At 37.2% G+C, this 17,607-nt stretch overlaps 1 protein-coding gene across 2 annotated transcripts in view; it reads right to left on the bottom strand.

Moving 5' to 3' along the window:
- The window catches only part of stox2a (storkhead box 2a), a 51,108-nt gene that overhangs the window by 29,149 nt on the left and 4,352 nt on the right, over nucleotides 1–17,607 (bottom strand). The window contains exon 1 of one of the 2 annotated variants that reach the window (XM_058775130.1): nucleotides 1,727–3,368. The exons of the other annotated variant lie outside the window; for it this stretch is intronic. Within the exon in view, the coding sequence (XP_058631113.1) occupies nucleotides 1,727–1,904 (178 nt within the window). The 5' untranslated portion in view covers nucleotides 1,905–3,368. Of the gene's footprint in view, nucleotides 1–1,726; nucleotides 3,369–17,607 lie in introns of those variants that run through there. 2 annotated transcript variants of the gene reach the window in all.

Genomic DNA, 17,607 nt, shown 5'->3' with positions numbered 1-17,607 from the left:
CTCGTCTATATAAAAAGCATTTTAGGGGGCCCTTGGCTTTTGGGGGCCCAAGGCAGTCGCCTACCTTTGCCTAATGGGTAAGCTTGGGCGCATCAACTTTTTAGCATATGGTCAGAGAAAGGAGGTATTTTACCTTCACAAAATGATTGTGATTGTCAGCCTTAAACATTCAAACAAATATGACAAGTTTATTTTGTATGTAATTTTTCAAACTTGTTAAAAAAAAAAGAAACAACTGGAAAAAAACAGTTTAAAGCCTTGATTTGTGTGATTAGAAATTAACGTTAAATTAATGTTAACATTAATCTTAAAATAAAAATGAAATTTCTCAAATCACTATGTCAGAATGGGTAATAAGTGCACAGATTTTGCCTTAATTAAGCTACCACTCAGTAAAGGTTAGCTGATTTAGGCTAAAATGTTAATGATTAACTTAATTTCCCAATACACAGAGAGACAATATTTGTTTGAGTGTCAATTTTCACAACAGTTTAGGTAAAAGGGTTAAAGTCTTGATTTTGATGGATGCTCTGACTGCAATTTACTTAATTTGGTAGGTAATTTGTAGGTAGGTGACTTGCTTTATGCCATGTTGTACAAAGAGATTTGCATTAGTTAATTAGTTTAAAAAAGAGAGAGATTTAGTACAATTGATTATCAATTAGACAGATGCAAATTTACTACATATTTCTATTATTTTAATTGTTGGATAGAGCCAAGAAGCTCAAGACATTTAGGGTGGGACAGGCTTGGTTCGTCTAATCTTACATTATATTTTATTAAAGAAATTGAATAATTCTTACATCAAATCATGGAATTTGTGCCTTAAATGCTTTACAAAAACATGATAGTACAGCAAAATATATCCTATTTGTGAGTGTTACCTGACATGCTTAAAACTAAGAGAACTTGCAGATTTTCTCCTTTTCACAGTCTCTTTTCTAACTTTGCACCCAATTCGTCACACCTCATGAACACACACACAACTGTACAAACATGCAAGTAGATATATTGCACCAAACTACAAGGACTGGCAACTTTCTTTACCCCAAACACAGATCAAAAATATAGTTTCAAAATTGAGGTGGTGTCACCTTGCCATTTCACTATTGAGCTCCTCTACAGGCCTGACCAGCTCTCCAGCTGTATATTATGGACAGTAACAGAGGACTGACAACCAAAATGGAGAAAAGCAGCCATGAAACCTGAGGCCATCTCACAATCTCTGTACAACTGGGAAATCAGCTGCCAGAATGCTTATTCATGATGCTACAAACTTAATTCTGTAAAATCATTGCTGGGACCAAAATGGTGGATGCATGATGCTTGATTTCATCCTCTGCTTTGCTTGTGCTGTTGCGACTGCTTCGTCACTACAGCATGCTTCAAAAGACCCTGTCTATCAGCATATCAAATACAGCAACCTCACATGGCCATTTAAACAATGATGGAGAACGACAGGTACTAGGCTAAAGCACTAGGCTAACAAACATTTACTGTAGGATTCCTCAAATCTGGTCCAGAAGGGCCACTGCCCCTGCAGAGTTTAGATCCAACCCAAATCAGAGACACCTAAGCAAGCTAAGGTCTTAAGAGTTACTAGAACATTACAGGCATGTGAGGTAGGTTTGAGCTAAACTCTGCAGTGGCCCTTCAGGAACAGATTTGTGGAACCTTGATCTACGGCCTCTGGTCCAAGGTGAAACAGACGTCCTGGGGGACCCACCTGGTGTCATGTAGCCCCGCGGAGAAGGGGAGATGTGGGTCGGAGGAGGGGGCGGTGGAAAGTGCTTATGGTGGTGGTAGTCCTTCTCACTGCGAGAACGGATGCGCTCCAAGGCCCGCTCCGGTAGATCCGAGCTGGGCCAGGCCCGCCTGAGGTTGGTGCTGCGGGTCTTCTTCATGCTGGCAGGTTACCCGTGGAGGGGGGAAGGGAGGAGAGAGGGAAGGGGGTAAGGGGAGGGAGGGGGTGGGGAGTAACCTGAGGTTCAGTCCCTCCCCCACATTGGCAGGGGACACCCCAGTCCAGGTATCAGGCCAGAGTCATGGTAAGGGCGCTCTCGCACATGCACACGTGCGTACGCATATACACACATACGCGCACGTACGCACGCGAACCGGGGGTGACACGTGGTGGCGCAGGCGGGCGTGCTCAGTGACGGGCAGGCTGGCTGGAGGTGGGCGTGGGAGTGCTGGGCTGGGCTGTCCTTTGAGGCATCACCCTTGGCTGGAACAAATCCCGCCGACCCCCTGCCAAACATCCGGATTCATGTGCCACGAAGGGCACATTACGTCGCCAGGCACTGCGGGGATGGGAGAAGAGGGGGACGGCGGGGTGGGAATGGGGCGAGAAGAGCGAGTAGCAGCGTGAAGACAATTCCGGACAGTGCCTGCGTACCGACAAACACACATATGACTTTAAGCAAGGTGCATTGCGATGAAAGGATGGAGCGGTGAAGGAAGGGAGGGAGGATAGGGTATTGTGGAGGGAGAGAGGGAGGGAGGGAGCGTGAGAGAGAGAGAGAGAGGCCTGCCTGTCCAACAATAGCCCAATTCAGCACGGCGGCGGCAGCCCCTCGGACAAGTCCGCTGAAAAACAAAAGGCCTGCCAGGGAAAGAGAAAACGCAAAGGGGGAGGGAAAAAAATAAGAAAGGAGAGAACGGCCTCTGAGGTGACCTCGAAGCTTTGGTGATCTCAGTCCGCAGACAAGCCCGTGTCAGCCTCCCTCCTCTCCAGCTCTGCCACTAGCCTCCGTCGAAAACGACGCCACGCACGAGGGGAGGGCAGAAAAACCGCGACAAGGGGGAAGGTGGAAAAATGGAAACTGCAGATGCGGAAGAAAGGTCCTCCTCTTTTGTTCCGTAATTCCACAGTGAAGGAGGACGGCGGCTGCGAGGCTACACGCTCATTCACGCGACTACATCTTGTCTCCGATGCTCCCTCCTCTTTCAATGCTGATGCCGTCGCTGCTGCTGCTGCTGCTAACACTGCTGCTGCCAGCACCTTATGAAAGGGGTGTGTGTGTGAGTGTATGTGTGAGTGAGGGGGGAGGCAGGAGAGCAGCAGAGCAAGCGATCGAGTGTGTGAGCGCGCGGCAGAGGCTGTACGTGAGCGTGCGTGTTTCGGAGTGCGACTGAGAGCGGGTTAGCATGGATGGCAAAAAAAGAGAGGGGGGAAATTGGAAATAATAGCAGCGTTCATAAGGGAAATCAAATACGGAATAGAAAAAACGTGCAGACCGTAGCAGGTGTCCTAAGAATAACATGTAATAAAACATTTTAAAAACAAATGCGTATCTTCTCCATCTTCCCCATGACCTGCTTTAGTACAAAAGTATTTGTCCTAGTCAACGCTCACCTTATCTTTCAGCATTCATAAGCAAATTCAAGGCCAAAGCACAATAATTACAGAAAAGAGAGAAATTTGTATTATTTTAATTTGTGACCGAATAAAGAAAAAAAATGTCAAATCGTATCCACTGCTTTTATCAGCACACATTTTTATTTATTAGACATTGTAATGACATTAAAGGGATACTCTACCCAAAATTTATGCCATACTGTCCGAGATGTATACAACTTACGCTCTTCTGTGAACACAAACAGAGATTTTTAGGAAAAAAATAATCTCTGTGAGCCCATATAACGCAAGTGGATACAATCCCCAAAGTTGACGCTTCAAAAACCACTCAAAACTAACACTAAACTTTTTTTTTATTTGTGTTCCACAGAAGAACAAATGTTATATACGCCTGAGATAGGATGAGGCAGTAGCATAGCCACGAGCCACCCCCAGAATTCTGATTGCTTATTACTCTGATAGATTGTGATGAAGTTAATGATACTTAATAGTCATCTCTGTGGCAATATAGGCCTTCAAATTTCATACGGATTAGTTTACATAATTTGAGAATATTTCTTTTCTATTTGAATTGGTTCAATATTAAAACATTTCGCGTTCAATAGATATATTTCTCATGTCTGTGAGGCAACAGAGTTTCAGTTCATTTCTGACGCACTCAAGTTCACTGGGACTGAGACGGCAGAAATAGTATCCTGTTTGGTTTCATTATTTTATAGCACACAAAGTTTTGTTGTTATTGTGAGTGTACACAAACAAATGTTGACTCTTAACAGATTGAAACAATGTAATTATTATTAAAAATGACAGAGTATTTTAAGTGCAAGTGATTGCACCGGTGCCTCTGTGTTAACTGTCAAGCACGCTACTATTCCACACTCTGCACAAACACTTGAAAATGTGCACATTTAATATAGACATTGTAGCCTACATATAATATAGAGCGTCCCCATCATTTTAAGATGATTAACTAAAAATTCTAAAATTCTGATTACACCACTGGCATGAGGGGGGGGACCAAATGATGAGAGATCTGTTTATGGTTGGGCTGAGTATCCAGAATAGCTGAGGAGAGCTGAATGACTAAATAGCCTTGCAGAACATAATACGTGAATTATGACACACTCAATAAATGTACTGTACTTCATTTAAAAATATTCTTGAAATCATGAAGGCTCACATAAGATTAAGACTCCAGTCTGATCTATACTTTAATAACAAAATGTTTACTTTATTTTACTTTATTATTTCATTTCATTTTTGTGTCCTATTACATGTCACATATACTTACTACGGTAAATTCTATAGTAAACCGTAAATTATGCAGAATTAGAAGCAACTAACCCTGAACCAAACCATATCCCTAACCCTATAGTAAGTATGTGTTGTAGATTAATATTACTTAATACTTAGGCCTACTTGTGTAATTACGGAACCTTAAAATAAATTGTAACTAAATCAAATTTTTCTACATGTAGCATGCCGTCATGACCAGAGTGTGAATAATGCATTTTTACAAACAAAGCATACCTAATAAGATGCAGTCATGTAATTGCTTATCAAAATAGTTGAAATTCAAAACTCTGAATAAGATCCCAATAATAATTGTACCTTAATCTTAATGAGGACTCATGATAGCAGCAGGGGACCAGGTCTGGGAGATGTAGTTTTTTTGCTGATTTAAACCGAGACGAGGAGGAGGAGGAGGAGGAGGAGGAGGAAGAGGTTAGAGGCCAACTAGGCATGACAAAACACCAAAGCCTTCTCTTCAAGTTGCTCCCACCCCCTCTGCAATTAAAATGAGAGAGAATGTGACCACAGCACAAACTCCCTGCAAGAAGGCGTTACAGAGGCTAAAGGCTAACAACAAGCAAGAGGGGGTGTGACACAACATGCTGTGAACATGACCTCTGTGAGTCAGCTTTAAAAGTTGGAGAAACTCATTTTCCAGTAGAAAGAAAAATTAACAGTAGAAAGCAAAACTCTGTATCTTTAACAAATGTAACAGGAGCTCAGAACCCGTCTCCCGAGTTTCAGCATAATAGCTTTAATTTGTTTTTAAACATGTTGTCTAACTCAAAAACTCATTTTCTATGGTGGCCGAGAGAGCTCAACGTGCTGCAACTTCAGAAAACACGTGCAAATAGAAAAAGCACCAGCAAATCAAGAAAACTTCACCAGTTTGACAGCAGGTGCTGCAAATGCTCACAACGCAAATAAATAAAGAATTTTATTTGCAGCACGTTTCTTTGTTTGGTTGTGTTGTGAGCATTTGCAGCATGTGTGTTGTCAAATTGATGAAGTTGTTTTCTTAATTTGCAGGTGGTTTTTTTTTTCGATTTGCAGTGCGTTGAGCTCTCTCAGCCACCGTACTTTTCCCTAATGTTAACTTCATAAATTTTATACATTATTAACATATGTGCTTTGTTGTAATAAAATATAAAAACCAACAACATGCTCTTTGCTAACAAAGAATAAATGGAGGAAATCTGCAAAAGCTGCAGGCCTTATATGTGTCACAATAAAATCCACAGTAGCTGATACAATGAATCTCACACAATGGAAGAAGCTATTTTGGAATTTCTAAACTTGTGCATATAATAACTGCCACAAACAAAAACCTATGAACAGTACATAGGCACACATATTCAGGTACAGACAATGGCTAATGTTTCTATTGACATGATCAGTTTTGTTCGTTCTGTAATAGGTATAATCCTAACATACCCTCTAGTGGTACAATAGTGCTACTATGAGTCTCAGTTACAATACATGGAACAAGTCACAAGACAATTAGTTAACTCCAAATTGTCACGTGTTCAACAAGAAAGATGAAGAGAACCCAATATACACTTATTCCAGGAAGGCAAACCCATAGAGACGCAGGGTGAACACAACATCAGCATTCAATACCGGACGAGAGAGAATTGAACAGGCTACACTAGAGCTAAAGTAGGGTAGTTAACGAAGGACAGACAGGTGCAGAGGGTTAACTGATAATTAGACAATGAACTAATGAGAACAGGAACAGAACCAAATATGGGCAAACAGGAAGGGAACACAGGCAGACGACAAACATGAGACCAACGGGTTACAATTTAAAATAACTTTTTTCTATTTTTAAAATGTAATTTATTCCTGTGATGACACATGATGCTTCAGAAATCACTCTAATATGCGGACTTGCTGCTTAAGAAACAATTATTCTTACTATCAATGTTAAAAACAGTTATGCTGCTTAATATTTTTCTGGATGCCGTAATAAAAACAGTAACTGATGAAAAGAAAGTTGAATAGAACAGCATTTATTTGACATTTTTTGATCTCCTTTTGAATTCCTTGCTGGATAAAAGTATTCATTTCCTGGCAAGAAAAAAAAAAAACTTACTAAACGCAAATTTTTGAATGCTGAGGTATGTATATTTATAAACATTTTTCTTGAATAATCATATAACCATCATCAGTTCCATTACACATTATTATACCTTTCATATTTTTAGTACTGTCTGATTTGACATACAATTATATATACTTTTAAATATTTAGTTTTAGTGTCAGAATGTGTGGGAAATGCAATGTAACTATCTCTCTCAACAAACCGCTAAAAACATACAAAATACTCCACAAGTGCATTAGAAATTGTGAGAGTAAATCTAATTACTGTGGCCAGCAGGTTCAGCTTAAGTACATTTGAGGAGAGAGGCCTTGTGCTATAACCTCTTCCTCACACCGTCCTATCACTGTCTGCCTGCTCGTCATCTGAAATCACTAACTATTCTGCTTGGCTGCGGATTGGAGGACGGGAGATTGGATTAGAGAGAGAGGGTGAAGAAAAAAAGAGTGAAGTTAGACGGGAGGGGGAAAGGCGAAGCTGCTCTGGTTCATTCATATAAAAAGGAAGGGGGAAAAAACACCAGCCATCTTATTTCTGAGCCGCAACAGCAGCCGTAACCATGGCGACGTTGCTTGATGAGCTCATAGGCTCTGCAGTAGGACATCTCTAAAAAGGTGAATGGTGGTGATGCCACTGAAAATGCGGAGAGGGGCTAAGGAGGATTACTACGCTTTTTAGGAGGATTTTATAATATGAATAATAATTATAAATAATGACATAATTATTATTATTACCAAGTAACTAACTAATATCTATCTACCTATCTATCTCTGTGTGTAAAAACATACGCATACACACACACACACACATATATATGTATATCATCTGTCTATTGATTTCATTTTTAGATTTTATTCATACAAGCTAGCTTTGTAATAAATCAAAGCTATATTCATGTATTCATAGTTACAATGGTTGCATTGCAAAACCATTAAAGCAATTTTTAATAATAAATTCAAATATTAAGTTTAACTATTTATTTAACTAACTAATTTTAATTAAATATTAATATATTTAAATATGTATATTATGCCACTCACAAGACAACACTTCCTGATTTACTTTAAAACAGCAGAAGGATGGAACGCAGGTGAAAATTATACTCCATGCCTCTAGATGGCAGCAATGCATTGGTCAATAAATAAGCCTCATATGAACAACTGAGTTAAGAGTCCACATAGATTCACATAGACAACTTCACATGAAATAAGGTTTTTGGATCTCAGTTTCTACACTCTACACTTTCTGCACACAATGATTCTAAACAGTACCAGAAAAGGTTTCTTCGGCTTGTAAGCAGAACCCTTTTCAGTGCTAAACAGAACCCTTGTTATAAGGTTCCACAAAGAACTGTGAAAGTGCTATATGCCTTAATGGTGTTATAAATGTCCTTTTTAATAATAGTTTATTTTTTCATTAATATTAGTATTATTAATATTATTTTGCTATATTATTGAATAATATTGCTTTTTTATTACGGCACTGAAAATAAGTGTGTAAACCCACTTTACCCTCACAATATTTCAAGAACCAGTACAAATAAATACTACACCAAATACAAATAATGCTAGATAATATTTTACTTGTAGTTATTTGCAAATATTCAAGTAAAAAACACCATGGATGTGTTTTTATTTTGTGCAACTAATGCACAACTAATTTTGAACAAAAATATGCAGTCAAATTGACCCATAACAGATGCGATGCAACTATTTTAACATAATGGGAGTGTAATATTTTTAGACTCTGACAAGCTACAAAATAAGTTTTCTGTTTTTAAATTATTTTCTTTGTTTTTTTATTTTTTAATCTTTGCGAATTGCATGTAAGTCGATTAGTTTCTAGATTTTAACACAACAGGACGGTTAAGGTCACATGACTTTAGACAATGACAACTGACAACAGTGATAATATCGCACTGTGAATCACAGTAGTATGAGAACAGGTTACACTTTGAAAGTCTTCTCATGTAAATTAATGCTTGTTCTAAAATTATTTTTTAAATGAATATGCATTAATTACAATAAAAAGTGAGTAAAAAAGTGAGTGACATTAGTGTACAGAGAGTTTCACAAAACCTCAATCCAAGTTGAAATTCTCTAAACAGAGAGTGACCGCAACAGTAGAGTTTTAAAAAGGCCTGAAAAGAAACAATGCACAAATGTCATCCCACTATTTTAATAGGGGATGAAACGACAAGCCTCGGTTATAAATTGTTAAATAGTGTACAAAAAAGGAATGCAGAAACTGTAAAAAATAAATAAATAAAAATAAAAGAAGGGACCAGATGCGATGGAGCTTTTTTCAAGCTCCGAAACCTTTAACTGGGCAAAAAATAAGGCTAACCAAAGGAGAATTTGGGGGTTTTCAATAAATGTTTTGTTTTCTGAATAGATTCACCAAGCCCTACCAAGAGAGGATACTAAATGTAAAGGTAAAACAAAGCCTTGACAAGTACGAGCCCTTCAGATTCAACACAGAAACCTACACTCAAGCTCCTCCAAAGCATTACAAATATTTAACATTCAGATATTTATATATCAGAGTTATTAGAAAGTTCCTCAGGACAGTGCAGTGGGAAAATAAAGCTTCAGGTGAAAAGCCCATTTATCCACGTCACGAATCATGATAAATATGAGAGCTGGAAGGTCTCTAATCTATATTTTCACAGGCAGTAAAGAAAAGAGAGTTAATTGAACACTCACACAGCCAGCACATCACCAATGGTAAAAAAATTCTCATTTCAATGTTTGCACACAACACATTCTTTATCAGTTTAAACAGAAGGAGGCCCAGATCAGTGAACAAAAAGCGTGTTTAATACAAAATAAAAGTAAACGCACAATTTTTCTCATCAGTTTGATATTTTCAACCACTGAAATTCCCTATCTACCAGAGGCGGACAAAGTACACAACTTCCTTACTTGAGTGAAAGTACAGATACTACTGGTCAAATTCTACTCCACTACAAGTGAAAGTTATAAAGACAGATTTTTACTTAAGTATAAGTACGGAAGTACATGTTTTTAAAAGTACTTAAGTATCAAAAGTAAAAAGTAAATGCATTGTTTTATTGTCGCATTGTTGTATATTTACAATACCTCATGCCATAATGATATTTCCCCACATTTTAAATTCTTATTATCCAATGAAAGGTTAGATTTTTGTGATTTTTTAAAATAAAAGATCAAAAGGATTAACAATGCAGATTAATTTTCACAGCCTTCTTTGATCATATTTACCAAGGGTTCTGATATTTTTGGCCATGACTGTGTGTGTGTGTGTGTGTGTGTATATATATATATATATATATATATATATATATGGTAAAGTAAGAGCAGTCATTTTTGACAGATATATTAGCCTACCATTTGTATTGCCATAGTTTAACTACAAAAATTTAACTAGTTACTATTTGGTAAATTTGTGGTTACTGAAGTTTTACTACAAATGGGATAATTATGGTTACTATAGTGAGATAATAGTAAATTTGTGGATACTGTGATTTTACTGCAAATACCATAGTTATGGTTACTATAGTAAAAACATGGTTAATTTTCCAAGGGGCTTTAATGAGTTAACACATGCCTTTTTAGAGCGCTTTTAGCTGTGCAGTAGCGCGGACGTTTACATTAGTTTAGTGGGGAGGATCTCGAGGTTGCCAGATTTACGTACAAAATTCAGCCAAATGTCCATTCAAAGCTAGGCGTAAAACTGCACGCTTAGAAATACTGTAAGACTTGGCAACACAGGAAGGTCCACAGATCGCAGGCCGGATTTTTCGCAGAAAAAAAGGGTTCAGTGAATCTGAAAATGCACACACTGTAAAAACTGCTACATATAACGACTTTCTACTTGGGGACCTTGATATAAATGTAGTTGAGTAAAAAGTACGATATTTGTCTTTCAAATATAGTGAAGTTAAAGTCACAAGTTTCCAGAAAAAATAATACTCGAGTAAAGTACAGATACTCAAAAAGTGTACTTAAGTACAATATTCAAGTAAATTTACTTTGTTACTGTCCACCTCTGCTATCTACCCAACTATTTGTTATGAGCAAATGAGCATTCCTGATAAACCATCAATAATCAGTCCATTCTCGCCATCTGAAGAGGTCAATGAGGTGTCCATGATTTAAAGAAAACTTTAAAAAATCTGATTTAAAACTCCTATGCCGAGTTCTTAAAAAGGTTTTGAAAAACTTTAAGAAAAGTTTCAAACAAACAACTTTTTCAAGTAAATACAAATGCCATGTGGTGTAAAACCATCAAGACAAAAGTTTCTAAATGTATTTTTCAAGGTGCTATGTGCTGTTGATTTTGTAGACAAAACGTTAAGTAGTAAAGCAGTTTGTTTTCTTTCTAAGTAATAAAATATCATTCCAAACATTTCATTCTTTTATGTTCATTGTGATTTCAGGACAAAAACATATATTTTAAGAATAGAACTGACAAAAAACAGTGTCATGTCATTTACAATTAGAGAACCTATTCAAATATATGCAATAACATTGTGAACAAAGTCTGCTAAAAAGTGTCAGAAATGGCTGCCATTGTCTTTGAAGCAATAATATGATTCAGAACATATATTTTTGTACACCGCTCCATTAAAGCCTTGAAACTTTCCATTAATCAGAGGAACAACCTGACAGAAGAGTTGCTGACTATTGTCTTTATCACAGTAATTTTCCCCTGTCAAAGCACTCTATAAACGTCAGAATAACATTTCAAGTGGGAACATGCCAGGTTGCAGGATCTCCACAGCCTGTCCTTCATTTAAGAGTACAAGTTTGACAATGGCACAGCTGTAAAATGCCTTTTACTTGTGAACCCAAATTCATTTAAAAAAGCAAGAAGGTAGCATTCAAAAGAAAGACATTTAAATCATGAATGGGCTAAAAAAAAAAAAAACTATCAAAGCACTAGAACATTTATTATGTTCTGACTGTGCACCTAAAGCCAGACAGAGCAAACAAATGAATTGAGATAGATCTGAGCAGAAACCTCTCAGCGTTCTCAGAGTCTCTTGCGCTCGAGTCCACATACACAGAGGACTGATAAGAGCCTGCAAGAATGGCAGTTAGTGAGACAACACTCAGGAAGACTCTACCAAGGTGACACATGAGCGAAGCCGGCGAGGGAAAAGGTGAAGAGTGCAGGTTAGGCTCCAGGCTAAAGGAGAGGGCTGCTCCGCAACAGATCACAGAGATCACTCACAGATCTCCTTACAGGCCAAAGATCAAAGCCACAGCTGGGCTTTCAACCGGAAAATTAATCAAAGTATATTTGCCCAAAGTGGAAGCTCAGATATGGACTGTCAGGCTAAAATATATAGTTAATGAGTGAAAAGAGAACTTCACATTTTAAAACTTCATACTCTTTGGATGTTTTAGGACCATACATGTTTCTCAGCACAAATTCATGTTGTTATGTTGCCAACATCAAATTGTCAACAGTTGGATGAAAGAAGTAAGAGGCTAATTACATTTTTCACTCTACTGTAAGCTACAGTGTGACCTGTAGAATTTGAATTAAATAAAAGTATATATATATATATATATATATATATATATATATATATATATATATATTAGTGGTGGCATAGATTAATTTTTTAATCTAGATTAATCTCACTGTAATCTTGGAATTAATCTAGATTAATCTAGATTAAAATGGTTCATTTGAATTCTGCCAAGTAGATCAGAATAAGTTTACTACTAGTAGTAAACAACTAGCAGTCATCAAGAATTTAATATTGATAATAACATTGAAGACATTGTATGATTATTCCTTAAAAATACGGTTTTAATAGTTTTAGTAGTAGTAGCCGTTCTGCCCAATGTCTTCAAGTGAAACCGAACTTTTATTTTGACGGGTTGCCGTGAGGATAGTTTTTCTCAAATGAAACGCTCGAATGCTCATGAAGTGACTCTCAGAGCAGTTCTGGAGATGTTGTTCATGTATTTATGTCCTCATTTAGTGAGACGGCAGACGTTAATATCGCCGCAAGCGCCACGCGGTCTTCTGTATGAGTAGTGAACAAACCCGCGTCCTGCGCCATACATTAACACAGAGACACACAGAAGTCATATTTAAATAGACATTTTGCGGCTTAATATTTACAAATAGGAGTGGGAGTGTGCTCACTTGTGTGCGCCACGCTTGTTTGTTTGTGTGTGTGTGTGTGTGTGTGTGTGTGTGCGAACCGGGCGGAACTCCGCTGTGCGCGATACAGAGAGCGACCATGTAACGTAGAGACAGAAATGACTTGCCGATTTCCATTGGGAAGCTTCTTAAAATAAATTTTCCTGAAGCAAACCCGCGGCTTCATAGCTGCATCCATGTTAGCACGCATACACACAGGTTCAAGACTCGTTCTCGCCCCCTACAGTGCAATTCGGCTAGGTATACATCCGCGCTAAAATATCAAGGTGAAAGTCTTCATAGCTTGCGTAGTATAGACCCAGCTCCCAGCCCAACTTTGAGAATAGATTAACGGCGATATTTTTTTATCGCCCGATAAGAGTCTCACGTTAACGCAGCACGTTAACGCCGATAACGGCTCACCACTAATATATATATATATATATATATATATATATATATATATATATATATACACACACACACATATGTGTGTGTGTGTGTGTATAAATATATGATATTGACAAAGTCAACCACAGAAAAAGTTCCTAACATGATGTGAGATTTATGCCCAAATTAAATTAAAGCCAAATAAATGTTCTGCCATGGAGGTACGGTAATCTCAAGTGATATATTATATATGGATAATTATGGATATTTATGGTCTAATGGGGTTATTTGTAAAATTAAATGAATACATAAATCATTTTTGTGTTCATAACAATAAATTACTGTTAATAATTTAAAAAACCCCAGAAAGTCTTTGTAAAAAAACAAGAATTTCTACAACAACAAAAAAAGACCACATTTCTATTCATCTTTTCGACTGTTATTTCAACTATTCCTAAAATGAATAAAAATTGCAACTAACATGGACTGTTCCCACACAGAAAAAGTTAAAAGTACATTTTTAAAAATTGAATGTGTCATGCAGTAGCTTAATAAAGCTATTTTATTTTACATGGAGCAGTTTTCTAATGGAGGTAGGGTGCTGAGTGCTGAATACAATCCATTTTATTGTGGTAACCTCCTGTTACCCACGGAAGGAATTAATCATGGCTTTTGCTTTTTGAAGTTGCAGCAACTGCACTACGGTCAATGTAAATCCAAGACAAAGGACAGCACATCTTCAACACAGATTACTGAATGATTACACCTTTAATTTAAAATTAAGTTAGAAGTGACACTAATAGTCAATACTGAGCAGTAGCACATCTGCACTTGCATCAGATTTTGTTTAAAGCCCAGGCAGGAGCAGTTGATTTACAATGAGGTGTTGAAAGTGAACCTGCACAGGCATCAGCGTCCCAAACACCACATCAGCCAAATATGCAGCAATACACCACAGAGAGCACAACTCGACATGACTTACTGCTGACCTCTCACACACAGACATGCACAAAATGATTTACTCTCTGTGGATGATCAGGTGTTATCAACACACCTGATGACACATCTAACAAACTTTAACCCCTAAAGCAAATTGGAGAACAAAGAGCAAGTGGAGGCACACAGAAAGTCAAAAAGACAATTTAATTATACAGCGCTTATTTAAGACATTACCCATTCAAATTGTATTAGAGTCTTTAAAAAGCATCAAATAAACGGTTAAAACTGCAGTAAAATACTCACAGACCTTGTTAAAAATAAACTTCAGCTGCTCTTTCTGGGATCCTTCTGGAGAATGTTCAGAGCTGTAGGTGCTACACACAGCCAGGAACATTTAACTGTGTCTGGTGTCTTACACTGCGGTTGTTACCCTAAAGAGGTGTTTTAACCTGATTTAACCAATGAAATTTAGTTTTGTTTGTACTAATTAATGTGTTTGAATAATTAATACTTGAATAAAACCAATTAATTGTTTATATGTAACATTTTACCGGTACAGAAATATATTTTTTTGTTTAGATAGTTGCTGAAAATTACAATATGGGTGCACTGACAGCATCTAAAATGTAAGCAGTAACATGTATTTATGTAAAATATTTGATTCCTTTATATACCATAAATATATTTTTATACTTTCATAGATATATTTTTTATATCCTTAGTTACAATAGATGTAAATATATATATATATATATATATATATATATATATATATATGTTCGCAAATCCACCTCCTCTAAACCTAAATCTGACCAGAGAATATATAAAGTTACAGTATAAAGAAAAACCTACACTATATCACTATAATTTATTCCAAAAATGGCAAAAAGCACTACCAAAGTACCACGACATGCTGTATTCTAAGTACTCTCAGGCAGTATACATAGTTTTGTGTTAGGTAGAGAGTCAACATTTTGTTAAAGTTGTTAATTGCTGAAAATCTTATCCTGACCCACTCCGCGAGGCACACATATCTTATTCAAACGGACATGTCACCAGAAACACATTCGGCATGTAGGAATTTGTGATGAAGCATACAAGAGCCAATGAGCATTTGATATCACTGATATAAAACCTTTGTCACTTCTTGAGGCAAATTTACATTTATGCATTTAGCAGACGCTTTTATCCAAAGCGACTTACATTGCATTCAAGTTACAGTTTCTACATTTTATCAGCTCTTGCTTTCCCTGGGAATCGAACCCATGATCTTGACGTTGCTAGCGCCATGCTCTACTATTTGAGCTACAGGAAAGAAATTTAGAATTTTTAAAAAGTGTGGAAATTGACAGTTACTTTTACTACTGAGGAAAGAAATGAATATTGTTAAATAAAGACTGGGATTTTAAATATTTGTAATTACAGATCACAGAAATATTTAGTATTGTTTAAAATGATGCAATCCTTTGAAGTGAGCTGGCACCAAAAGTAACACAAAACAAAATCAAATGTTATAATTTCAAATTAAGTAAACAAGCCAACTGCGTTTAAAATAAAAAGATGTATAGGGATTTGTAAACATTTTTATGTCTGTAAGGTTGTTCACATATGTTTTAGATGCTGTCAGTATTGTATGTTTTTCCTATGCAAATGTACATTTTACATACGTTTTGCGTAATACACATACAAATACACATGAGATCGCAATAACCTGTATAACCTCATTGTGTTTTTGGTTTCAGAACAAGCCATTTTGCAGCTTAGTTTTAAGTTCTAAAACATTGCAGCAGATTGTCATTGTAATAAGGAGTTGATTTCTTATGATATATGAAACAGTTACAACATATAGCCATAAAACCATGACACTTGTGGTCCAACTGTAGAAAATGTTTTGTCTGAAAAGGAAAGTTGACTAAGTCTAGGCCAGGCTGTCCACACATCCCTACATGATGCTGATTTGCTGATCCATTGGCTATTTCCCTTCATTCTCTTCTGCACTCCTCCCTTTCCTCCTATTGAAGACAAGGCTTCTAGGGCTTGCCACAGAGTTCCCTTTCCTGTCCCCCAGCCTTCCTTCCCATCTGCGCCAAAGCAGACCCGTCACCACAATCCATGTGTACACACAACCTCCAGGGACGTTGTCCTATCATGGTCCTTGTACATTTCCGCCCTGTGACAAGCTGATCTATGGACAGCCATCCACATTCCATTAACACAGTCCTGGCAGATGCTGACCATGGAACATGTTTAAAAAGGGCTTCTCACTTTTCAGCAAAATGATTACTATTCTGCAGACGCCTTGAGGAATTTCCTTAAGAGTGTGGTTACCAATACAGCACTAAGTGGTTCGTGTTTTGTGAAATCTAAAACTTCACGGTCTCTGGGCGACCTCCAAGTAATACAAAGACATGAGAGGTAGCCATCCCAATCTACCCAGAGTATAAATCTTCAGCCTGAATCATCCTGACATCCAGAGGGAATAATATGGGGTTTGAGTTGCACATCTCCAATTTCTAATAATTTAGGTTGTGTTTTTCATACTTTGTAGAAGCTGCACATGTTTTGTTTACGCTGGAAAAATCTCCAAATCTAAGTTCTCCAAAATAGTTTTGCTTGCTAAATATAAAAAAATATTGCCATTTTTGTAAGGCAAAGCAAAACAACAACATTAAAAAGCAGTATTATCACATGCTGCTACTCTCATGAACATTTCCTTCACTGTATCTCTTAAATCTTACTATTTTGACTGCATAAAATACATCTAAATACGTTTCAACACCCAGGCTGTTCACTTCAAAAGCTTTGATATAAGCTTGAGTCAAACTCCATGTCTGCAATTAAGTTTTACCAGACAGTCTTCAAAGATTTGAGAAAAGGTTCCTTACTTAAGGTGAGTTAATGTCACCCTTAGCAGATAAATCACTGAGCACAAACAACTTCCCCACCACTCACACAAACAGGTGTGAACTCTGCTTGACACTACTTGTTTGTCATGCTTATGATAATCACACACCTTAGGGGCCTGTGCTATGTCAAGGCATTTTTAGCACTAATGGAAACTTTTTTAACTGTCTAGATGGCAGTGTCTGTTGGCAGGGGTGATGTCTGGGTTATGCATCTAAAGAAACACATTCTAAACTTTTGAGTCTTCACTTTTGTTGGTCTTGTTTTACCACATAGAAGGAAGAAAAACTCAAGGACAGGATATCTATAACCCTGCCAACATTTGGTTTCTTCAGATGCAGAATGCATAGTATCAGCAAGTAAGAATTTTTAACATAAGTTAAAAAGGAGTTGTAAAAAGGGGACTTTTTATATAAAGCTGCTGCATAAAAAATAAACTTAATGATCCAGAACTAAAATTGAGCAAAGATAAACA

This window comes from Onychostoma macrolepis, chromosome 01 (genome assembly GCF_012432095.1).
Source record: "Onychostoma macrolepis isolate SWU-2019 chromosome 01, ASM1243209v1, whole genome shotgun sequence".
NCBI classification, from domain to species: Eukaryota; Metazoa; Chordata; class Actinopteri; order Cypriniformes; family Cyprinidae; genus Onychostoma; species Onychostoma macrolepis.
This window is presented reverse-complemented; position numbering and strand designations above follow the sequence as displayed.